The sequence below is a fragment of the Desmodus rotundus genome, chromosome 8 (assembly GCF_022682495.2).
Source record: "Desmodus rotundus isolate HL8 chromosome 8, HLdesRot8A.1, whole genome shotgun sequence".
NCBI classification, from domain to species: domain Eukaryota; kingdom Metazoa; phylum Chordata; class Mammalia; order Chiroptera; family Phyllostomidae; genus Desmodus; species Desmodus rotundus.
The window spans coordinates 119598205-119623308 of NC_071394.1; the positions used below are offsets into that span (position 1 = coordinate 119598205).

Below are 25104 nucleotides of genomic sequence, written 5' to 3' on the forward strand. Positions count from 1 at the left end.
TGCTTCACTTTCTAAATTCTGATGCCAAAATTTGCAAAAGGAGCAAACAAATCACCTAAATGATGAAGGAGCTTGGTTTTCCATCTCAATAAAGGCCATCATTTACTGAGTAATGGTAACCACAGTTACCATTTTACTTACTTTTTTTTTTCTTGAATTACTTAGGTAACAAAGGAACAGTAGGACCAATCCTGAGAGGAAGGTGGAGGCAGGGGTAGAAATGACATCCAACGGCATGTAAAGCCCATGAATTTAAATGCAGTGTTTACTCCCACTCTGGCACTGGGAGTGAAGAGTAGGTGAGAGACTTTAGGAAGTTCTGCTGGGAGTGGGAGGCTTTGCAGCAGCCACAGCCTCTGCTCGGGGGAAGAGCTGAACCAGCCCTGACATCCTGGTCAGAGGTAGAGGCTGGAATAACAATGTGCTCTCACGGAAGAATAAGAGAACTGGAGGCAAAAAGTGTCAACAAAACTAGAGTTTTCCTTATTCAGTAGTTAAAAATGCATTGCAATTAACCAAATTTAAGACACTCTCAAATGTAAGAGTCACTATTTTTGGTTCCACTAATAAAGAAAAAAATGATATCAACATACCAATTGCAGACACGTTAAAAATTCTCAGTGTGTCTTGCAATTAATAAATTGTGGTTCATATGCAGGGCAACTTGGTTTTTTGTAAAACCCAGAGGAATAATCAATCAGAATTACATTTTTTTTAAAAAGTCAATAGCAGTTTTTCATAATTTCAAGTATCTTTAAAATATTGTGTAGAATATTTCCAAAAGGTCAAAGTAATTATGGCAACTTTTTAAATTTTTAATCTTTAATATTAACAAACTGTGCATAGAATAAAAAGGTAGAATAGCTACACGCTTCCATATAGAATTTTACCAACAGATTCGATGCCTGCAATATTGCAGAATGGGTGAACACTGTCTCCGTGTTAGAGCTAATTTCTTTAATAGGTCAGATAAGCTGTTGTCCAATTCAATCTAATACTGCAGGCACTCATTATGCATAAGTAGAATAATTTGTGTGGTTTACACTTTTCCTTATAGAAATGTTTCCTTCCTAAATTCAACCTTTAATTTTTAGAAAACCTAGAGAGGTTTTTATTCATACTTATAAATCATAATTCTCCCTAAGTCCCATAAATCTCTTAATATCACTTCCAATTTAGAAACTGCTATAGCTACTCTTTCATGTAAACTATATAATCCATAGTTGATGTTCTTCACGAGAGTAGAATTCTCTAGTATAAATGCTGATGTATTTTATTTTTTTCCCCCTTATTTCCACAGTTATAGAAGCACTCACTTCATAGGATCTTTTAGGACATAATGTATTATTGTATTTCTGAGTTTATAAAAATCAGTAAGATATAAGCTGGAATATAAACAGATACAAGTATTACAATTCCATTTACAGAAGTCACAAATAACCTACCTGAAATGTTGCTATTGGCATACTAACAGAGCCTGTAACGCCGGTGAATTTATATTAATGCTGCTTTTACCACGCAGTAGCATACTTTTAATGAAAGCCTTGAGTCGCTAAAAAAAAAAAAAATCTCTCCATATCATATCTACATGCTTTACTTTGAAAGCATAAAATCAACCAAACTATAAAATTATGTGTATGTATATTCTCCAAATGCTCAGTTACCTTCCATTGAGCAAATAAGAAATATCGTCCTTTCCTTTCTGTCTGATAAGGAGGATGTGAACCATTCACTTACCAGAGGAAGATTTCCCTAAAGTTTCATCAGCACCTTCACCAAGCCCTTCAACTGGGTTGAATCAAACTAACTCCCGATTTCACACACCCCAAAAAAAGAAAACCAAAATGCTCAACAAGCTTTTACAACTGGCTGAGCTCCACCTTTTAACATTGGATAAATAGAATTTTAAAAGTTACCTTTAATTAAGGAAAAAATATTATAAACAACCCCGAGACTTACACAATTAATTTTAAAAAAGCCAACTCTTTTAAGTTAAAAAATTATGAAAAATATGTTATCCCTGACCCTCTCAGGTAATTATCTATAATAGATCTATATAAAACCTGCTTTAATTAGAGCATGAAATTACATAGTTCAGCATTTTGCATTTTCTGGCTGGTTGGTGTCATATAATTTTTGAGCTAGAAAATACTTTATGGGCCACATCAGCCATCTCTCTCTTTGCAAAGGCAGAAACCAAAGCCCAGAGGGCTGAGGTCACGGTGAAAAAGAGGCCGACTCGAATCTGAAAATCAGAGTCTCCTGGCTCCCTAGTCCAACTGTGTCCCTCACATCACGCTGCCTCAGTGACAGAAGACTCAAGGGACCAACGAAAATGGTGCATGGGAGAAGAAACAAAATGCAACCCAGCAACCTGAAAATTTACATCATCTTAGAATATTCTTTATATCTTACCCAAAAAGACGTTTTTATTTCCCCTAATAGGACCTTTATATAAATGTCAGTGGGGACTTCAGACCTACTTTCTGAGGACTGAAAGACAAGCACTTACATCCACGTGAAGCCAGAGGCCGTGCTTCTCGCAGACATCGGCTATTCCATCCAGAGGGTCAAACGCGCCCAACACAGTTGTTCCCGCGGTGGCACAGACGAGAAAGGGTGCCGCTCCCTGGGGGAAGGAAGCACCCACACATAAGAAATGTCACCATCACCTCTAACTCTGGCCTGTAATAGGTTGGTAAATTACAAAGGTTGTACGCTATCCAGATATTTATTTGGTTTCTTTGGAGATAATCATTAAATTGGTGAATGTTTCTAAACTTTTCTACTGTATAGCCTCCTATGATAAATAGGTTAGGGAAACTAAGAAAACATTATAACAATAGTAGTCCTTTGTCCCAACTCAATATTTTTAGTCTCCTTTTCTTTCTATAGCATTTTCTGTTGTTAGCTTTCCCAGATAGAAAGTAAGTAACCTCATCCGCATCAGCGAACTGGCATTCTGTATGATTCCTAATTTCTTCTTGGGGAAAGTCATTGGGCCTCCAGAGTGCCAAGGCTGTCACCCTTCCCCAACATGAAAAAGAACGTTTGGAAGAAAAGCAGCTCCAGGGGCAAGCTATGCAGGCCTGCGTGTCTGTCTCCCTGTGAAGTAAGTGCAGTTACAAAACAACGAATGTGCTCAGGTACAAATTTGGCATCAGAGGGGATAAGGTAACCTAACCGGGGTACATTCTCCAAAACGGGTGCTCAACAGAGAGATTTGTTAGGATGCGCTAGTAGGAGAGCCTGCCCGACTCCCGCCATGATTACTCCTCATATGGCCGAGGGCTGCATCGTGCAGAGTGAACAGGTGCCAGGGGGAAACAGAGAAAAGGGGGACGTGGAGGACACGTGCGGACAGGAATGGTAATTCCAGCCAAGCGAGCCAGCACCTTGGCCCTCATCGGGGAATTCGTGGCAACTAGGCAGAGGAGACTCCTCCAGGCTGTTTCTGACAGATCCGTTGCCGCCTGCCGGCAGAGATGTGTTGCTGGATTCGGAAGTGCCTCGGAGGGAAAAGTTTCAGACAAAGGTGGGGGTGGGGAGCAACAAGAAGTCAAAGATTCGAGAGCACCAAGGGACAAGTGACAAGAATGTTTACTGCCCATTAAATTCATTTTTACCTCCATTTAGGATGGAGTCATTTTTTCCCCTCAGTTTTATCTGGAAGTGCAGTTGTTCTTACAAAATACATGTATGTCCCATTTTACTGTAAGTGGTTGCATCGTCTGAACCAGACTCACTCCAATGTCGCTGACCATTGACAGAAATGCCATCTCTCAGTGGAAAGAAGGGCAGAGCTATGGTGCTTGGTTCACATCTCAAAATTGAGATGCATCAGAATCAAACTGATGGCACACAATGAATCCATGTGTCATTTAGGCAGACGATTGTGACACTTGTCGTCTAGGCCACCCACACATCTTAGAGTGGGGCCAGTAGGTGACAGAGTCCTGGGGACCCGTGGGCTTTGAGAATTATTTCCTGCACTGAACTCCCAACAGATCATATCTTTATCATGTCAGTGACCTAAAGGAACCGGGACCAGATGTATATCCATCATTAAAAGCAACAGGACAAGTAATTTACTAAAACCATTTAAGGTGACTTTAGCAGTTGCATTTTTCCTCAAAAACTACATGACATCCTGACAGTGGTGAGAAACACCTTCGCAAGCTATTATAACTTATTAATGACTTCCTCACCTATTTAAAAAAAAGCATCAGTCCTGAAATTAAATTTTTGCAGTCTGGATTTAACCTTCCAGATTTTCCCTTTCGCACATCTCATGTGATTCCTAAGAAAATTCAGTGGAAACAGAATTGACGGTGTGCTAACAATAAGCAGTCTTGCCTAAGGACATCTGTCATTTCAAAAGTCACGCACAAAACCTCTCTCAAATATTCAGTGGTTATCCTAGTTTTATCTCTTCATAAGCACTTCAGAACCTCTGACGCCTCTGTGGTTTTCCCCATCAAGTAAAGGGCGCTGCTCAACAGATTTTTAATGGATTGTGGCTGGCCAGGGAATTGAATCCCCGCAGAAAGAAACGTGGATTCACCATTTCCTACATCTGAAGCAATCCAAGTTAAAAGCCTGAAACAGAGCAACCAGGTCTGGAGCTACTGGGAAAAATAAACTAGTTCATCAGGTATCGTTATTTCAGAACGGATGCGAGGTTTGTCCTTGGTGAATCCAGGCTACAGTTTTAACTGACTTGAAAGAAAACTGAGACGTGCCAACACTTACCCCATTGCCCTATTTTTAAATGTGCCTAAAGCAACTTTGCTTTTCAAAAACTTCTCTTTACGGGTTTCTCAACTTGAGAATATGCCAGTTTCATGTACTTCATTTGTTAAAACAAACCAACATTTACATAATGAAAATAATAATGACTGCAGTGGGATAAAATAAAACCCATCAGATACGCTAGAATATGAGTTCTTAATGATACCAAACAAAAAGAAAAAATAGATTTGACTCTCTTCAGGGGATGCTAGGCAACTAACTCACTACCCTGAAAATTAGTAAATAAGGAGAAAGAAGAAAACATCTATCCTGCTTTGCCTGTGAAAACTGTTTCCTTTGGGAAACCAAACAGGGGGGAGGGGCCTTCTTCTTTAGAGCAGCATGCCTGCCAATCAATGCATGAGGAATGGGGGAGTAAAAGAGAACATCACCTAATGAAACACTGGGTCTAGGCAACAATCATCCAGGGAACCCACCAGTCCATGGAACCACAGAAGGAGACCCGAGACGTCTGCTGATGGAAGGGCAAAATTTGCCCATGAATAATTCCTTGCAAAAATTCCATCTGAATTTTACCCAGTCTCAAGATCTAACTGCCAAATTCCAAGAAATATAGAGAACAGATGGGTAGCACTGAGGAGGGGAGCACTTAGAGTCTCAAATTCGTGATGTCATCTACAAATGCATAATGTGGAAAACTACCAGGATAAAGGGTTTGGTTTCTTCAACAGATCAACTGCAGGAGTTAAAAAAAAGAACAAGAGGAGGGGGAAGCTATAGATTAGACAAGATTTATATGATGAATCAACTCGTGCAACACACAGACCTTTTATGAATCCTTATTCAAACAAGCAAACAATTTTTAAAAAGGGAATGGGAGAAATTCTAATACAGAGTGGATGTTTGATGATATTAAGAAGTCATTTCTTATAATGGCATTAATTACTAAAAAGAGAGACTGTATCTCCTTTGTAGCTATACTGAAATGTTTCTATGTCAAATGATACAATATGTGGGATTCACTTCAGACTAATCAAGTGGTGGTGGGAGGGGAGAGGTATAGATGAAACAGAACGGATGGAGCACGAGCTAATGACTTTTGCAATTAAATAATGGGTATACGAATGCTCATTATATTAGTTTTATATTTACTTGAAATTTTTCATAATTAAAATTTCCAAATTCAAGGAAGAAAGGAAGGAGGGAGAGGAAGGAAGGAAGGAAACAGTAAAAAAGAGAGAGAGAGGAAGGGGGAGAGGAATAAATGAGTGAGTCATATAAACCATACAAAAAGCACAATCAATATTCCCCACCAACAAGCGTTCATGACATTAAGAAAGTTCTTTTTGATAGCAATTTCTGTAGAAAAAGATAAAACTAGATTTTAAAAAAGAGAAAACTATAATTGGATATCTGTAGTTCACAGCAGAACAAAGAGGTAGTAATCTAGAATTGTACCCCAGTCAAAGAAATCTGATAATCTCTACCGCCAGGCAACTTCAAATCCACTTGTCATTGGAATGTTAAAAAACAACCCAGACAAATATAGATCTAAGGGCATACCTGAGGCCAATACATCCACAATAAAGGCAAAAATTGTAAGCACAAAATTTTAAACCAAATACAATAATCTAGGATGCTCTTTTATTTAAAAAGTTAAAATATACATAGTAAAATATTAGAAATGTAGTATCAAAACTTAAAAAATTAAAAATAAAAGAACCTATCTTTTCTTAGAGTCTGAAATGCTATGAAGGGAAAGACAGTTAATCACAGCTGAGAAGCTGGGCTTTTCATTTTTCAGCAGTCACACCTGACTTTGTGGCTACCTATTGGAAAGTTACGGGAAAATAGTCTGAAGCTCCTTGAGCAATGAGGACTGGGGTGGGATGGGAGCCACGCAGTGAAGAAGTAGGTACACCTAAGCCAGCAGGCTTTTGGTTCAAGAAGCCAGATGGCTGGCACCAAGACAGAGACACACCGAAAAAGCAGGCGTTGAGGCCAGCCCTAGCTGGAGTGTAGCAGGTGACCATGGCGGTACCTTGCTTTCCCCAGCAACAGACATGTCAGTTTAATACATCCTGGCAGCTAAGAGAGAGAGAGAGAACATTCTGCCAGAGCTGGAATACTAGACCCAGACCAAGTACAGGACGATGGTTATGAATGGGCTTTGGTTATGAATGATCAACCTGGGAGGAGCGGTTGATCAAGAAGTCAGGAAGCATTCTACATGCAACCAGAGAGAAAGGGTTTGACCTGCAGAATTCTCAGAGTCAAAGTTTTGAAGGAGCATGGTTACAGGGGCCCTGCTGGAGAGGCTGGCTTTGCCTTTTAGGGATAATTCTAGGCAAGAATCCTGAACACAGTGAGTCAGGGTTTTCACAGGCTCTGGCCACCTAGGATGAGAACATCTAAGAAGCTCCACAGAACGTGAAGAGCCAAGCCCCTGGAAACAGAGCACCTGTACAGAAGTTTCCCTGTTTTAAGTCTAGCGTGCTCTCTTCTCTGTCCCACACACCGAAATGGGTCTGACTGTTCGCACTCCCTCCCTGGCAATCTCTCCCTCACACCCAGAGCCATGCATACCTTTTCTTTCCTTCTTTTTTCTTTCTCCCCTTCTCACCTTTTTTCTGGCTTGCCAGATTTGCTTCTCCAGTTCCTCAGGTATCATTTTACCTCTAGGAGACATAGATTTGAGACTTTCAGTTATGTTTAGCAGCGAGCACGCTTTGGCACTGCTTTTTTTAAAGTATGAAGTTCCCCCTCCGCCCACTGGGCTTCCGGATCCTGTCCCCATTACCTTCCATCTGTTTCCACAAAGCAGATATTCTCAGTACCAATCCCAAGAAAGGAGGCCGCCTTCTTCATGGAGTAGTGACACTAAATTCAAAGGGACAAGGGGGAAGAAAGAGACATGAATACACAGCAGGAAAAACTAGTGCTTATATCTAAATGGATGTAAGTTATACGGCTGAGCCCAGTCTTTAAAACATTATCACGTAAAAGAAAAAAAGTAATTTAGTTGCGCTCTTTAGTACAGTAGTTGAGAACAGTGACTTCAGTTGGAGTCAGAAAGACCAGGATTTAATTCCAAGTTTTCCCTATTACAGCTATGGAAAGTTGAACAAACCATGTATGCTCTCTAATCCTCAATTTGCTAATTTACAACGTGGGCATGTCAACGTCCATGCCTTCTTTGTCATAGAATTAAATGCATAAATATATGGCCCTGGCAAGTGTGGTTTAGTTGGTTGGAGTGTTGTCCCATAGACCAAAAGGTTGCAGGTTCGATTCCCAGTCAGAGCACATGCCTGGGTCGTGGGTTTGGTCACTGGTTGGGACGCATGCGAAAAGCAGCGATCAGTGTTTCTCTCTCACACTGGTCTCTCTCTCCCTCCCTCTCTCTCTCTCCCTCCCTTCCTCTCTCTGTAAACTCAATGAGCATGTCCTTTGGTTTGTATAAAAGAAAAGTGGGTTAATATATGCAAAGGGCTTAGCACAGAGCCTGGCGTATGGAACAGACTTCCATAGATGGAAGCTATTGTTTTCTGTTCCACTGAGGATATTTCTCTTCATGCTACTAATAAGACTCAGTAAAACCCTCTCAGGAGTGAGCGAGACTCTCAAAAGTTATAATCACAAATCACGGGAGAATTTCATTATTTTCAAAAGCAAACAATGGGTTATAAATGTTGGTTTGACACTTGACTGATCTTGTTTAATATGGAATGTAAGACTGAAATTAAACACACAGGAATGTGGCTTAAAATCATAACAAAAGTAGTCATAATTTACAGACACATTACATTATGCAGCCCCGGCACAAATGAGGCTAATGGCTCTGGAATTAGGTCTCATCTATTTCTTATTGGAAAAAGTAGTATATTCTTTAGATTGTTGGGCCTTTTTACCCTACTCTATAGAGCCTATAAAATAATTAGCATTCAAACATTGGAGATGTCAGTCTTTACACATTAGTGTGGACAGGTGGTCAATTAATTCTTTTTCATGCCAGAAAAATGAAGGTGCTAAAGGACATTATTGTACCAAAAAAAAACCTTCGTAATTTAATTTGTAGGTATGAATACATTAAAAGAGTAGTCGTGCCTTCACACTTAACTTGATATATTCCCTCAAATGTGGTAATTTTTTCTTCTTTTGTCAAGAGAGGTTATTGGAAGCTTTCTCTTTTTTTAACTCTGTAAAAATAAATGTGGATGTAACACCATCAGGAAAAATGTAGGCATCTCAAATAATTAATTTCCGAATAGCAAATAGAACCCATCCAAAACGCCTAGAGGGTGCATTCGTCTCCGGTTTCTGCGAGAACACGTGCATACCGAGGGGTAATAATGTGCACAAGAATGTAGTTAATTCTCTCCCTGCCACATCAGCTCACCATAGCTAAGGTAACAAAGCTAAGGCCAATTATTTCTCACCAGAGGCCCGGGCTCAAGCCACCAAACAGCTGTGGATTTCATAATAATAAATAGTAACCTATCCCACCGACAACTGCCAATAAGAAAAATCACATTGCTTTGCCCTTAGAAACAGCAAAAATATCTCCAACCGATAGGTGTGAGAAATTAAACACTGGTAATCAGAACAACAATAGCTTCAGTGGAGGCATCTTTGGGTACCCGAGGGCAAATGTCAATCTCAAATGCATAGAGCAGATTAAAAACAGTCTGCAAAACTGAAGTCTGGCCATCTGAAAGCATCAGAGGGAGAAATGAGCCCCGGAAGGGGAAAAAGGAAAAAAAAAAAGAGGGCAAGGCTTCAGACATGCTGAGTGATTTCAGGGAAAGGAAAACCTAGACGGCTGGAGTTCAGCAGTAACAGACGCATGTTGAAACAAACCGTGGCTGCCCCCATCGCTGGCAGAAGAGAAGTCAGCCGTCTGAAGTTCCAATCCCAATCTCCCCCTGGGTTCATTTGTCTACAGAAGATGTAAAAACCTCAGCAGGTGCTCACTTCTACAAAGTTAAAACAGCAAGCGCCCACATGAAAGACACACTGCACTCAAGTTTTCCTTTCCCGTTCCAGCAGGGATTTCCTTGCTGTGACCTTGGATTTCTCAATGAAGCACTGCTTCCCCCTCCTGTAGATGGTGTTCCAGATGCTTAGACTCTCTCTAGTGCCGTTTAGTTCGATGCTCGAATTGGCTCTGGGTGTTGTGGAGAGCAAGGTATGTGCATATTCTATATTAGGGAATGAAGAAAAACAGTATTTCTCCAAGAGCACACAGCCGGTTCAAGTCCTCAAGCAGCTGAGCCCTTGGCCAGGTGGACTACTCTGGGCTAGGCTGAAGCACCTGCTTGCCTGTGAAGAACACCTGCAATAACCACCAAACCCATGTCAGTCTTGCCCAGAGAGCAAGGCCAGGTGTAGGGTGAGTAAATGAGGCACCTCAGGTGCAAAATCTAAGGCAGCACAAGCACCCTAGTGTCTCACTCACCTCACCCCAGCCTCCAGCGTGCTAGAGGGCAGCAAGCACAATTGATCGCTGGCCTGGGAACAAAAAGAGTTTCTTTTCTCCCCTATTTAGTGGCAAATGAATACTACCTCGTGTTGATTCCCCAAATGATGTGAATGACAAACCTAGGATTTCTGTAAATTTAGGGAATTCACAGGTAACTGCTAATCCAGCCACACATTATTATTGTTATTACTTTTCCCCTCAAACCCCCTTCTCTTTGGTTCCCGTTTAGCCTGGAGAGGCTACTTTGTATATGTTCACAGTGTAGGGGGCTCCGTCATGAATTATAGTCAGAACCTGAAGTATGCAAACTGCCTTAAGTGGTGGGTGGGTACATATATTCTGCATTTGAAAGTCCAAGGCAGAGATGAAGTAATTATCCCAGTCAATCTGGAGCAGAACAAAAACTGGGAAAGCAAAACCACCTAATGAGCAATACAAGAAAATAACCGCATGGCCATGTACCAACATCTAAAAGAAAACAAGGGAGGAATAGCAAAAAGATTAACGTTAGGGTTCAAAACCATTTAGGAAACACGGCCTTCTTTAATTCTTTATTTTTAACTAAATAATGAATTGATCTGTTGTAACAAATGGTGAAGGTGGTCATAAAATATGGATAAAATAATGCAAATGCTATGACCAGTGTCTCTTTGGCAGAACAGGGGGAGGAATGAGCTACACAGTGGAGTCTGGATGAGTGGGGTGAAAATACATGGTCAAGGCTATAGTGTGTTTGAAGTTACGGCATTTTTCTGTGGAATTCACATTACTATGTCAAAATTTATGTTTGTTATCCCTTTCCCCCAGTGTGATGGTATTGGTTTAGATTAGGTCCTGATGGTAAGACTCTCACAGAATAGTGTCTTCTAAGAGGAGGAAGATGGAGAGATTGTACTCTGTCCCCAAGCACAGAGAGAGAAAAGGCCATGTGAGCACACAGTAGTCTACAAGTCAGGAAGTGGGCTCTCACGGGACCCTGAATCAGCAACTTGTTCTTGGCCTTCCCAGCCTCTAGAGCTGTGAGAAATAAATGTCTGCTGTTTAAGCCACCTCCTCCATGATATTATGTTGTGCCAGCCCAAGCAGACGAAAACACACATCTAGTTCTTGGATGTATGGCTTCTCCTTCTGCTGGCCTGTTGGCCAAGGCATACATTTTGCCTCTTTTTGCATCCGTATCTCCCCCAGAGACTAAACAAACAGACAAAAATACTTAGTTCTGGTTTCATAACTGTATGAGGTTTCAATTTATTCCCACTCCCAATTTTCCAGACTTCTATGGAATTTCTTACCCCTTTCCGGGGCAATTGTTCTAGCGAGTTTCAAATCAAATGAAAAGGAAAAAGGCCTTTGCCAGGTAAAGGCATTGAGCTGATACAGGGGATCCTATTTAACCAGCTTACCTAAGCATGGAAATAGGAATTCAAATGCAGGAAGGACTTTGCAATTCTGATATGCGAGGGTTCCTCAAACTGAAATACCAAGAGTTGGAAGCCAGGGAGGAAAACTCAACTCCATGATAATCCCAAATAACCAAGTATTTTTCCCAGATGTCCATATTCCCAAATATTCTTCTCTTGCTATAGAAACAATGTCTCGTGTAGAAGGGCCTTGGGATGGCTGAGTGAAGAATCTCAGACTAGAAGATCCTCCCAGGCGCCTCCCAGCACTCAATGCCCACTGTGCACTTAGCACTGAAGGTCGGACAGGAAAGGAGGAAAATGTGGGCGTGGTCAGGTGTTCTTCCAGTGTAGACCTCTGTGTTCAATTGGTCTTTCTACAATAATTACATAGCTTTTGCTCTTGAGGGAAAATAGCAGATACAGGGAAGCCCAGCTGGAAATAACGGAGAATTTTCAGATTTTCTGGCCTCATGTGTTTGACAGGACACCTGGGATGACTGCAGAAGGTACAGACGCTACATTCTACCTGCCAGGAATGTGGGGAAGAAGCTTCGGTGGAATGGACAAAGGCACACAATGGAATCACACAAAAATAGAAAAGGAAAAAACAATCTCTTCCAGATAAGACGGCATCTAAATTGTGGCACCTATTCTGTCCACATAATTATAGCTGGATTATTCTTCTCCTCCTAATAATAGCTGATATCTTTGTCTATCTTGTATATGCTAGATGCTACTTTACATGCATTAACTCATTCAATCTTTGCAACAGCCCACTAATCGGCGACTACCAAGCCCGTGTGGCCATTGGGTTGCTTTAATGGCCCAAATTGTTCACTGCTCCCTGTGTTCATACCCTTTGCCAGATGTTTTTGCAGCAAGTCTCCTTAAGAGATAGAACATTTTCTGATTTCTTGGATCTGGGTTCCTAGAGGTGACTTAGTTTGCCAAGAAAATGGGGGAGACATGACAAAGTGCCAGTTCTGAGCCTAGAACTCAGGCATCCCAGTCAGCTTCCATGCTGTTTCTCCCCTGCACCATTGCCACAAGAACACACCTAGACCAGCTTGCAGGAGGGTGAGAGACCATGGAGCAGAGAAGGCTCACTAGAGTCAACCAAGCCAAGGCACTCCTGGATCAGCCATTGGCCAGCCAACGTCCACATAGGTAAGGGAGCCCAGCAGGAGTAGCTGTACTGCCTAGCTTGTCCCAACACTTATAAGCAATAATATATATGGTTCTACACCACTCGGTTTTGGGATAATGTATTGCATACTAGGGCCAACTGCTCTGCTCAGTTTTGCAAATTAGGAAACTAAGACTCAGAGGAGTTAATCAACTTACCCAAGGTCATTCAGATAGTAAGTAGTAAAGACAGGAAATGAATCCAGGAAGCCTAGTTCAAAGCCAATGCACCTACCAGGCCCCCTTACTTCAGTGAAGAGTAAAATGTGTTAGGAGATTATGGCAACATCCAATTATCTGTGTGTGTGTGTATGACAGAGACAAAGGGAAAGAGAGAGATGTCCATTATTATTGAATATGTCCTTTTCTTCTCGAAGAGTCCTTGCATTCGTCACTCAAAGCAATCAATTTGAAAAGGAAATATGAGTAGATGACATAGCTGAGATCACTATCGATCATCCAAGTTCTAATAAATGAGATATCCGAAGAAGAGGTGCACAGAAAGAGATAGCACTTTGAAAGGAAACGTTCTCTTTTCCTAAAGAAAATATATAGACCATACATTTTAAATAAAGGTGATGTACAAAATTGGGTGGCTAATATCAAACCCATCGGAATTTCGTTCGGAATGAAATACGATGTTATACCTAGTCACACACAGAGAGGAGAAGAGCACATCAGGAATCCACAGACAAACAAGCCCTCTTACATAATGCATGCCCAGAAAATTTATACCTGCTATCAAACATAATTTTTTACCTCTGCAGATGTGAAAAGGATTAATCTCGGCAACCCGGACAGCCCTTTTTCCTTAATATCTGGACAATATTTGTATCTAGCTAAATTCATGGCATACATATTGGACACTGAGCCACCTGCAAAGACAAAATTGAAATGGCATATTTATAGCATGAAGTTATAGCTCCCTAAGTGCTGACTACAGTGGAAAGCACAACTGGCTGTGGCTACGCTGCTCTGATGACAAATCGCTGTGGAAGTCATCTACACACCACACCACCTACCCCACTGCTCTTACACACTTCCTAGTCTCTAATTCCTGCAGCTTCCCGTCTCAGCACAGCGGGAAGTGTTGGTCTGTTCTCTTACTCCAGATTTTTTCCTAACTAGAAGTTTCAACCTATGAGCTCTGCACCCAAGTCTCTGTGGTTAATAATACTAATTTTGTCTGTCGCTTGATCAATAAAATGACGATCCATGCTCATCTCTGCTTCCCAAAAAAAATGATTGGAGGATAAATAAAATATGATTTAGGAAGCTTCACAGGTAAAATTGATCTAAAAACCTGAAAACTTTATTAGAGCCCTTCCAATTCCCAACAGCAGGAACATTCATTTGTGTTAAGTATAAAACCTAAATTGTAGATAACTCAGTTGTTTAGCATTTATGTCATTTATTTTGCATTTATGTGAAATATTACCACTCTGGAAAATGGCACAAGCTGAAGTCTCCCTCAGTGGCATTATTAATTTCCAACTTTTTGTAATGTATAAATCTGTAAGGAGTTGTCCTTCATTTAACACATGGATACATTTTTAGATGCTTGTAATGGAAGGGAGATGGCAGTAACTAATTGTACTTACCTGGGTTAAATATTCCATCCCCTTCTTTCCAGCCAATAAATTCAATCATTTTCTTCAGAACCGCTTCTTCCACTAACAGAAACACTGGGGACACCTCATATGTATAACTGGATAGATATAAAAAATACTTCACTTCTATGACTAAAGTCAAACCAACCCTTTGGTGTCCCACGAAATGCACAAAGAGTTTTATTAAACCAAGTGGCTGTTGAAGTGTAGGTAGAGTCTTTGGAAATGTATCCATTGGAAATAGAGAAACACACAATCAGTGATAGAGCTAGTTGTTGTTATTTGAACAGAGGTGGCCTTAGGGATACGCAAGCTACTGCAGCAGTCTTAATTTACAGAAAAGCTTCAAGTCCATTGGGAGAGAGAAAAGCGGTGTATCTGGATTCTTTGCATTGGTCATGAGCAGTAACCATTTCACTCTTTAGATGATGCTTTGGATGCTGGCTAAAGAAAAACCATTGTCATGGTAACCAGGTTTTATTAGGTTTCTTCTGTGTACACTGACAATCAGCTCCAGATATCCTACATGGAAATGACCCATCCTGGATGAGAGCTTCCTCCACCATACTCTTGTGTTTGTACAAGTGGGAACTAGTTTGTGGGACATGTCTTACTATGGGATATTTTTACTGCAAAGCACTACCCAGATCCCCTGTCAATGAAGGATTTGTTGCTTCAGGCTGGAAGGTTGTACTCAGAGAGCATTGCTAATTTAACCTCTTTAGGAATTTCCTCAGCGGCAGGGAGCCACCTTCCCTAAGGTCAAATCCTTCCCTGCCATGGCCTCCACCTGATAACTGATCCAGCTGGAGGTGTAAAGGCTTGGCCTTGCAGGCCGACTCTAGACCAACCTACCAGGCCACTGAAGCTCCAGAGACCCCAGGGGGTCAGCCTGGATCATTGAGCCCGCAGGGCAGCTTGACTCCCATTGCTGACCACATCTGTTTCCTTCCCCTCCTGTCACCCATGATCCCAAGGGTATTCCTCAATAAACACCTTGCTCACAGATTCCATCTAGAGCAACTACCCAGGGAGCCCTGCCTGGGGCAGTTACCATGTCCAGGTTTGTGGTGTCTGAGCCTCTTCTTTCTCCAAATAACTTGAGGGTGACTAAATATCTACAACCTCTTTTAACTATTAAGTGATTACATTAAATTGTGTGTGTGTGTGTTTGTATATATACACACTCTAAATATGTAAACTAAGCAGATACATTTAGATTTATAGTCACAGAATTTAATGCAATTATTTTAACATCTGGAAGGGAAAACTTTGGGAAGGAGAAAAACAAAACACCTAAATGTATCACCTCCCTGTGTGTCATTTTCCAAGCAATCTAAGTTCTATTTTTCAACCATGTTAGGAAACCGGTTTACTCATATCAAAACTATTTTAAAAAGTATGTACGTTTATGTGTACCTACAAATGTAAGTGAAATAATCATTCACTTTTTTTGTAAGAAAAACAAATTAGTATTAAACCTATCTTTGAAAACTAGCTCAACTGGCCACCTGGAAACACGCATTTGAGTTTGCAGTGACTTTGAGATGCCTTTGAGGTGGAGGAGAGGGCAACATGGGATGATCTCCTGGCTTGGTCGTATTTTGAGCAGACTACTCAGCTGAACAGCAATTTAATATTTCAAAAACCTCTAAAGATTTCAGCTGAAAGAACTCGGATGAGACATTAGAAAGCCCAGGACGTCCAAGGAAAGGCTCGCAGAGTTGTGTACTTTTACTGCCTCTTCTGACTCATCTACCACTTTAACTCTTCTACCCATTGTAACCCATGTCCCACATCACTCCACCAAAAAAACAAAATCTCCAGTGGCACCCATGTTGCTAATCCAGGGGTCATGTCTTAGTCTTTGTCTTAGTTTTAAATACTCAGCAACACGTGACTCTAGACGCACTCTCCTCCCTGGCTCCCAAGCTTTCCTGCTCGATCTCCTTCTCTCCCCACTGCAGGCTGATCTTCCTCCTTCCTCCTCACTGTGGAACAGCAGATGTCCTCAAGGCCCAACCCTAAGCCCTCCTCTCTCCTCATTCTATACTCTGTCCCGCAGGCTGCACTTCTCCATCTCCTGCTTTGTTGTTATTTTTAAAGCATATCCATCCTTCTTGTTAAAATTATTTGTTAAACACCCCCACAGAAAATCAGATTGAATTGATCTGGTTTGGGACCTAGGCTTCTTCTTCTTCTTCTTTTTTTTTTAAGTTCCCAGGTTGAATCTAATGAGCAGAAAGGGTTGAGAATCACTGATTTAAGGAAGCTCGTTCTTGACCGCTGTTTCAATTATCATCATTCACCAATAACTCCTAAATTTACTCTTTTCATATAGATATCAGAATGTCAGTCCCATATAACTCTCATCTTGGTAGTATACACTCAGATATCTCAAAGTCACTGCACACTTAAATGCTCACAATTGAAAACTGAATTCTTGCTCTTGCCTTTTTCACTCTGTACTTGAAAACGTGTCTCCTCTTCCGATGCTTCTTATCTCAGTGAATGACACGACCATCAACCAAGCCAGGGAAGCCAGAAATGCAGGTGTCTTCTCATAAACCTCCCTCATTTCATTTCAGTCCTTTCTGTTTTCTCTTCTAAACACAGTTTTTTTTTTTGTCTCCCTACCACTATTCATCTAAGTCTGAACTATTATCATCTCTCATCTGGCTAAGGTAATGCCCTCTTACTTGGTCCCGTCCAGTCCTCTCTCCATATTTCCCATGATATTTTCCATATGAAAATGGCACCTAATAATTTAGAAAACCTCAATGGCCTTTCATGGTACTTAGAATAACTCACATGCGTGCCCCTCTGGGTCCTACAGGCCTGGCTCCTATTTATCTCTCCAATCTCATCTTTTCATTACACTCTCCATAGTTCTCTCAGCTACACCCACACTGACCTTTCAGTTTATAGCATGTGTTATGCTGTCCCCCTGCCGCAGGGCCTTTGTATGTGCTGTTCTTTCTGTTTAGAACTCATCTCTCCTGTTTTCTCACCGTTAACTTTTACTCACCCTTCAGCTCTTAGCTACAACTTCCTCTGAGAAGTCTTCCTAGAGCTCGCACTGGGAAAAATTGTCCCAGTTATATTTATAGAATCATGCACCTCTCCTTCACACAAAAATTGTAATTTTATATTAATTCATGTGCATATTTTGATTAATTTTCATGGAGCTCTCTATATCACTAGATTTTTTGCTTCACGAAGGAAAAGTCGAGATTTATTTTTATACTCAAAGTATCATTCCAGTACTTAGCACAGACGTGGTATTTCATGCTGGAATAAATTAAATGTGGCTTACTCAGTGTTCTAGCTGTTAAGTGGAGAAAACGCCTGCCTTTCCCTCTCCCAGCACCACTGTCAAATCAAACAGCTCTTTGACTACTACCGTCACAAGACTACTCCATTATTTGTGATGACATTGCACAAATGAAACCATTAACTAGAAATTCATGAAATAAAATCGCATCTACTTAGAAAACGTCTCTAATCCATGTTTAGTGTAGAGTTCCAGTATAATGATACTTACACACTTGGATTTAATGCTTCTGTCATAAATCGGGCCACCAAGGAGTAATAATCAAGTCCAGCATATAACTGGTTGAAAAATCTTGGGTGGTCTGTAAATTTAAAGAATATTTATTTACACAGCAATAAAAAAAAACCTATCAATACCATATAGCAATTAACATAAATAAATGTTTTAGATCACAAAAGGGGCTGGACACACAAAAAAGTATAGATTGCATAATTCCACTTATATGACATTTCCTACCAGGCAGAGCTGATCATTGGAGATGGCAGATAGAATTCTGGGTAACTTTGGGTAGGAGATGCTGACTACAAAGGGTCTCGAGGAGCCTCTAGGGTGTTGAAATGGCCTTTATCTCCATCTGGGTGGTGGCTACTTATATACACATATGTACAAATTCATCAATTTGAGAATTTAAGATTTGTCCATTGTCATGAACGCAGATTATACCTCAATTATTAAAAACATTTAAAACCTAATCATGCACGAAGGAAACAAGTGCCATAGGCCCATCTCCTAGCCCTTCCACTGAGCAATAATGTGTTTCTGAGCAAAACTGGAGCGATCATTTACGAGCATTGGTTTGTCCGCTCCTTTCTTTCTACAGCCCTGACCCACACCAAACCCCTCCGGGTGTGGGTTATCTGAACACTGTGTGTACACGCATCAAATATCAAAGCCTGCTCGCTTCATCCTCTGACAATACTGATACTGACGCCTCTAAATGAGCATGTATTTCACTCACTAACAGGGTTCACTTCAGGCTACTGGCAACGAGTGGCCTTTTTATTTTCCAGATTGGACCATTTTCATACTGCAACTGGCATTATGTAGACGGAGTAAGACGTGACTCATTATGCAGCTTACATAAACTTTCTGATTCAACTCTTTTCCCAGGCAAGTTGCCTTTAAGACTCAAACAACTTCAGTTCCAACGTTCTATTTTTTCCCCTCCTATAAAAGGTTCCATAAAGGTCCTTGGTTTGACACAGTGTGAATATTCACACTGAACACCAGGCTAACGGGCTTGACATTCGCAACCACAGGCAGCCCAACACCACCCAGACAAAGACGCAGGACGTCTATTTCCCACTCTTCTGAGTATTTGGGAACCATTTCAGTGAGTGGCTTCTCATTACAACTTCCAGCTTTCAGTTTTAGCTTATTTTCCTTTCAACTAGGGGTTCGTGAAAAACAAAGTATCGAGAGAAAATGTCTTTTTTTAAATAAAACATGGAAAACTTCCCCTAATCTGGCAAAAGAAACCAGACATTACTACAAGTAATTTTAATAAGATTTTTTTTTTAGTTCTGTGTTAATTTATGATTGATTTCCATGGTAACATTATGGAAAATATCCAGTAAACTGAAAAATCTACTGCATAAATGTCATTCCACACTTCTGACATGCACTATAATATAAGATATGTATCTCTGCTTTTTAAATGCTAAATGAATTTTTGATACATACACTAGGCTTTCCCAAAGGAATTTAACCAATTATTTTTAGCCAGGATTTTATGATGTCCCTTCCACTAAATTGTGGTCAGTGTCAGAATGCACACAGCATAATGCCTGTATGGTCTTAAGACCAGATTACCTTTACATCACACTGAGAAACGCATATTTTAGGAAGTTATTCTCCTCCTTTTATAACCTGTTCCCTGGGTGTACATTAACAGTGGGTTGGAATAGATTCAGCACAAAACTGGTATCATGTTACCGCATTTACAAAGATCACAGCTGTTAAGCTTTATTGTGAAGCTATCACAGCATAAACTTACTATGTACGGTATTCATTTTATACCTCTGTAAACATTTTTTTTATCCTACTAGAGTTGATAAAATAATTTGTTAATTGCCAACTGCCCAAAGTTAACAAATATCTTCCAAATAAATCTATTCCTATTTATACTAAAGACATACTCTTGAACATTTTTTGCATATTCCATGGCCATCAAGATTTAAAATCCCTTACAAATTCCATAATCAAAATACCATTTGCCAGTTTGGACCAACATAAAAAAACGGTAAGCGGTGGTAATGATATATGGCCTGGATTATAAATGGATGATGAGGGTTGCCAAGGAGCAAATGATACTTATATATGACCAATAACACCGACAGTTTTGCTATCATTTTATTTTTGGCCTCTACAACAAATCTGTGATAAGGATTAATGGGCCATTTAAAAAATATCAGAACCGCTACATTTTGATCCAGGTTTCTCGTCCCATAAACACTATCCTACTCAGCTTTACCATGAGGTAAATACATGCTGAAGAACAAACATGTAAGAGCCTGTTATAGGTAACTATCAAGGAAATAACAAATTCGTACTGGTTTTGACACTGTAGCGTATGACATCCCGGCAGAGCTCCAACAGCCTGTGGTGCGGCTCCCCCGTGTCTCTCATCTCCAAATCAAGAAGTTGCTTCAGTTGTTCAGGAGGCTGCCATTCACACACCTGGAGGGTTAGCAGTGGAAAAGCTCACTGAGCACCCACGAGAGCCAAATACTGAACAAATGTTAGACGCTTCCAGACAAGTGGGAGAGACAGAGATTTATATGTACAACCATACTTGAGCATGGGAAGAGCTCTAACAGTAATGCAGAAGCAATGAAACAAATGAGGGGCCTCACCTTGGATTTGGAAGGCCGAAGATTTCCTGGAGGAACTGATATCTAGTTTGTTACAGAAAAGAGGAGAGGAGTGAACCAGGCAAAGATTAGGGGGTGGGGAAATGCAAGGGACATTCTAGGTGGAAGTAACAGAAATAACAAAGGCTGAAAAACTATAGAGGAGCTCATGGCACAAGGGAAGAAGGAAGTAAGTTTAATGTGGCCAGAAGGTGCAGTTTGAGGAAGGAAGAGGCAAGAATTAAGGTTGGAATAGCATCCTTCCCTGATAGTCTTGCTATCAATCTAGCATGCTCATTCCTCTTCTCAAATATTTCCAGTGGGTCCCAATATTCTTCAAAGTAAAGGCAAGGTCCATACAATGACCAAAAATGTTCTGTGCAATCTGCTTCCCCCCAGCAGTGTTTCCTTTCTATCCTCATCTAGCACTACTTTCCTTCTGGATGACTCTGCTCCGCCATCCTGGCCTCCTCGTTCTTAAATGCACCAGGCACGCTCCCACCTTAGTGTCTTTGCACTGGTTGGGCCCTCTCCCTGGAATACTCCTCCTCCAAATATCCTTACAGCTAACTTCCTCACTGCCATCACCACTCTCCTCAAATGTCACCTTCTCGGTGACAGCAGTCCTGATTCCCTTATTAAAAACCACAAGCTGCTCATCACCCTATCTCTGTCAACCTCCCCTAACTTTTCTGCTTTTCCTTCTCCATCAGCACTTAACACCTTCCAACATTTATTTTGTCCTACATCATCTCAATGAGAACAGACATCAGTCTGTTTGTTCACTGGTCCCAAATAACTAACACAGAGCCTGCCACCTAAGGGGATGTTCAGTAAAGCTGTGATGAATGAATAAATAAGCAAATGAATAAAGGCATAAAGAAATAAGCAAGACTCATGTCATGACAGGCTTTACGTGGCGTGTTGCAGAGCTTGAACTTGGCACTAGGGAAGCCATTGGAACGTTTTGAACAGGGGAATGACATGATCATATTTGTGTTCTGGACAACAGCTTTCCTTATTATATGGAGGTTCCATGTAAAATTGGAAATAAAGGTTACTGTAATAAATCAGTCAAGAGATGATTGGTAGGCTGGATGAGAATCGATACTATATGAATGAAGTATTTCTAGAGATATTTAAAATGCAGAATCAGTAGAATTTGGAAATCAATTTCACAGTCAGAATGAGCGAAAGAAATGACTAAGCATCATCCTGAGGTGTCTACTTGCATTCATGGGTTGACGGTGGTTCTGGGTGGGTTGAAAATGATGAGTTTTGAGGACATTTAGCCTAAAGACTCTCAGGCCCTCCAAAAGTGGTGTGGCCATGGGTCTGAAGTTCCTGTGAAAGATGAGGGAGAGAGAGGCATACACTGTGATATCTAACATGGTTGACACGGCTGAGAGAGAACCTACTACAAAGAGGAAAACATGTAGGATCTCACCCGAGCGATACCAACACCTAAGAAATGGGCACAGGGAGAGGGGCTCACGTGTGAGGTGGAGGGCACACTGAAGAGGCAGGCAGAATCCTAGAAGCGGTTCAAGCTATTAAGAACAAAAAGAATCTTCCTCACTGTCAAATCTTAGTGAGAAGCCAAATTAGATAAAGACTGAGAAGCGCTGAGTTATTGACAAGGAGGTGTTCTTGGCAAGAGCAGTTTGACTTAGAGGTAGGAGTGGAGGCCAGATTGCTGTGAAATGAGGGTGTAGGAGGTGAGGAGACGGAGGGAGGGAGGAAGGGAGGGACAGAGACGATTTTTACAAAGTTTGGCTGTGGAACGAAGGAGAGAGACAGGGGAGTAGTCAGGAAGTGAGAAGACTAAGCGGTGGGAGGTTGGGGGAAACAGGAGGAAATACCAAGTTGTCCGAGAGGTATGAAATTAAACTCTGATGTTAAGGCTACAATAGACAGAGGGAAATCAAAAGGAACTGAAACAATGAAGAGGAATAACTACTGATTCACACGACATGAGTGAATCTCAAATACATTTTGCTGAGGGAAACCAGCAAGAATCAAAGTGTTACTGGGGATATGATTCCATCTACCTGACATTCCGGAAGAGACAAAAACTACAGGGGTAGAAAATAGATCAGTGGCTGCCAGGGTCTCGAGTGGAGGGGAGGGTTTGACTGCAGCGGGGCACAGGAAAATTTTAAGGGCGGTGATGGAACTGTTCTATTGTATGTCTTGATTGTGGTGATAGTTACATGATTTCTCAAAACTCATAAGCAGTACACCAAAAACAGCAAATTTTACTGAGTGTAAATTATAATTCTTCTTTTTAAAGGCACTGAGAAAGCTTTTCTACCACAGAGGGTACTAGAATAATCATCTCATGAAGTGTAGAGATGTATAAGGAGGTCACCTTATTTTTTTATTTTTTAAATTAAATGTATGAGGGTGACATTGGTTAATAAAATGATACGGGATTCAAGGGCACAATTCTATGATACATTGCACAGTGTGCATCACCCAAAGTCAAATCTTCTTCCGTCACCCTGTATTTGACCCTTTATTTACCCTTTACTAACGCTCACCCCCCTCACCTTTTAATGGTACCCTGTTGGATGTCTGACAAAGTAGGCTAAGTTGTGGCATAAAAACTTCACCCCCTTCCGCCTTTAGATTTCCATCCGCATTCACATGGACAGCCTACACATCTATTGTACTGCGATTGACTGGTGGTTCCTTAATTGACAACTTAGGATCATAAGCCTCCCTTTCCCATTTTATCTCCCATTGGTTCCTTACATAAACAGTTCTTTATAGGCAAAAAGATCCCCTTACTACATTAAATGTATCTTGTTCTTTCACAGCTCTCTTTCCATATTTATCTTCCTGCTTTCTTCAACAGAGAGGCTGACTTCTCTCTGCCAATCAAAATCTCACTCAACCTTGACATTGCACATCAAAGCTCAACGTGCCCACTCCCCTGTGAGATCCCCAAAGTCAGCCCCAGTTACCCAGCATTTATCACATTCTTACTGGGACCCCCTATTCTCTTTTCAAATGAAAACTGACTCTTCTAATTAGATTATAAGTTCAGTTCAAAGCTGAGCCTTTATCTCATTTTTCTTTATATCCACCAGGGCCAAATATAATGCTGTACCCATAGCTAACACTCAGTTAATATTTAATGACTGAATAAAGGCCAATTTAAAAAAAAATCTTACAGAAGGGCAGTGTGCACCAAAGTAAAGCAGATGCATAATATTTCACAAGTACAGATAAGACCAGAAAATAGGCAATTATAAATATATAATCACAAAATATCTGTGATTTTTGCCTTGAACATAACTATTCAAAGTTCACTGGTCATTTCAATCTATTTTTTTGTTTTAGTTTTCCCAAATGCACATGATCAAAAATTCAGAATAAATTCCACTTCACAGTCAAAGTGTTTTCTTAAATGACATTTATTTCTGACTAACAAAATCGGTATAAAAGTCTCTCCTCTTTGTTGATGCACTTGTTGGTTACCCATTCCAATATAAAAGGTGAGCAATGTGAGAAAGGGTAATTTAGGGATTTAAGAGACATTTAGAGTAGTTAAAGGCACAGACTCTGTGGCCAGACTGCCTGGATTTTAGGACCAGCTCTGATGCTCACTAGCATGGGATCTTGGGCAAAGTACTTGACCTCTTTGTGTCTCACTCTTTTCCTCATCTCTAAACTGGAGTTAATAAATAGCACATTCATACCTCAGTACTCGCCGGCTTCAAAACTCATCCAACCCTGTACTCGTTACATTTTAACAAGAAAAAAATGCATCAGCACTCAGAGCTTGCTTACCACTCATCACACCTGCTAGAGCTTGTAAGAGTCACAATGCCACCCCACAAGAGAAGATCCTTCATCATTTGGTACTCATCGGTTTCGGCACTCATCATGAGTTCCGTAATGAGTTAACTACAAGTACCAAGGGAAGTACCAAGGTACCACTGTTTCTCTCTTGGGGCTTTTTAAGGATTAAATACACAAATACATATGGAGTAGTCCTTAGAACAAAATCTGGTGCCTCTTAAGTACGCTTTAGAGTAGATGTTATTAGTAGTAGTTCCCGTATCATTTTGAATCTGACTTTGAGCCTCAATTTGAAACCTAAAACTGTCATTGCTGCCAGTCAGAAGTCAGACTTAACAACCCAAGAGTTCTAACCTAAGCTCAGACAAGTTTCTGATAAAGACCCTCAGATAAGTTAAAATTTTTTTCACACCTTTTATAACTTCTGCTTGGTTTTTATTAGCTACAGAAAGAATGTGCACCAAAAAAAATGGAGAGCAAAGTATGTTTTAGAGAGTGTATAAATCAGACCATTAGGTTATTTATAGTCTATATTATTATCTGGGGCAGAAAGCTTCATGGACTTATATGCATAAGTTCTGGAGTCCTGGCCAATCTCCCCCCAGATAATGGCTGTTAAGAGTTAGCTCTTCCAGGAAAGCATATATGGGAGTGGTGGGGGGTGGGCAGGAACAAG

At 40.7% G+C, this 25104-nt stretch overlaps 1 protein-coding gene across 2 annotated transcripts in view; it reads right to left on the bottom strand.

Annotated features, from left to right (window-relative positions):
* The window catches only part of GADL1 (glutamate decarboxylase like 1), a 158817-nt gene that overhangs the window by 106492 nt on the left and 27221 nt on the right, over window positions 1-25104 (bottom strand). For both annotated transcript variants that reach the window (XM_053930341.2, XM_071222111.1), the window contains exons 3-9: window positions 20319-20445; window positions 17977-18067; window positions 14424-14530; window positions 13582-13697; window positions 7553-7632; window positions 7376-7430; window positions 2513-2629 (exon numbers count right to left, since the gene is read on the bottom strand). In XM_053930341.2, coding sequence (XP_053786316.1) covers window positions 2513-2629; window positions 7376-7430; window positions 7553-7632; window positions 13582-13697; window positions 14424-14530; window positions 17977-18067; window positions 20319-20445 — 693 coding nt within the window. The remainder of the gene's footprint in view (window positions 1-2512; window positions 2630-7375; window positions 7431-7552; window positions 7633-13581; window positions 13698-14423; window positions 14531-17976; window positions 18068-20318; window positions 20446-25104) is intronic.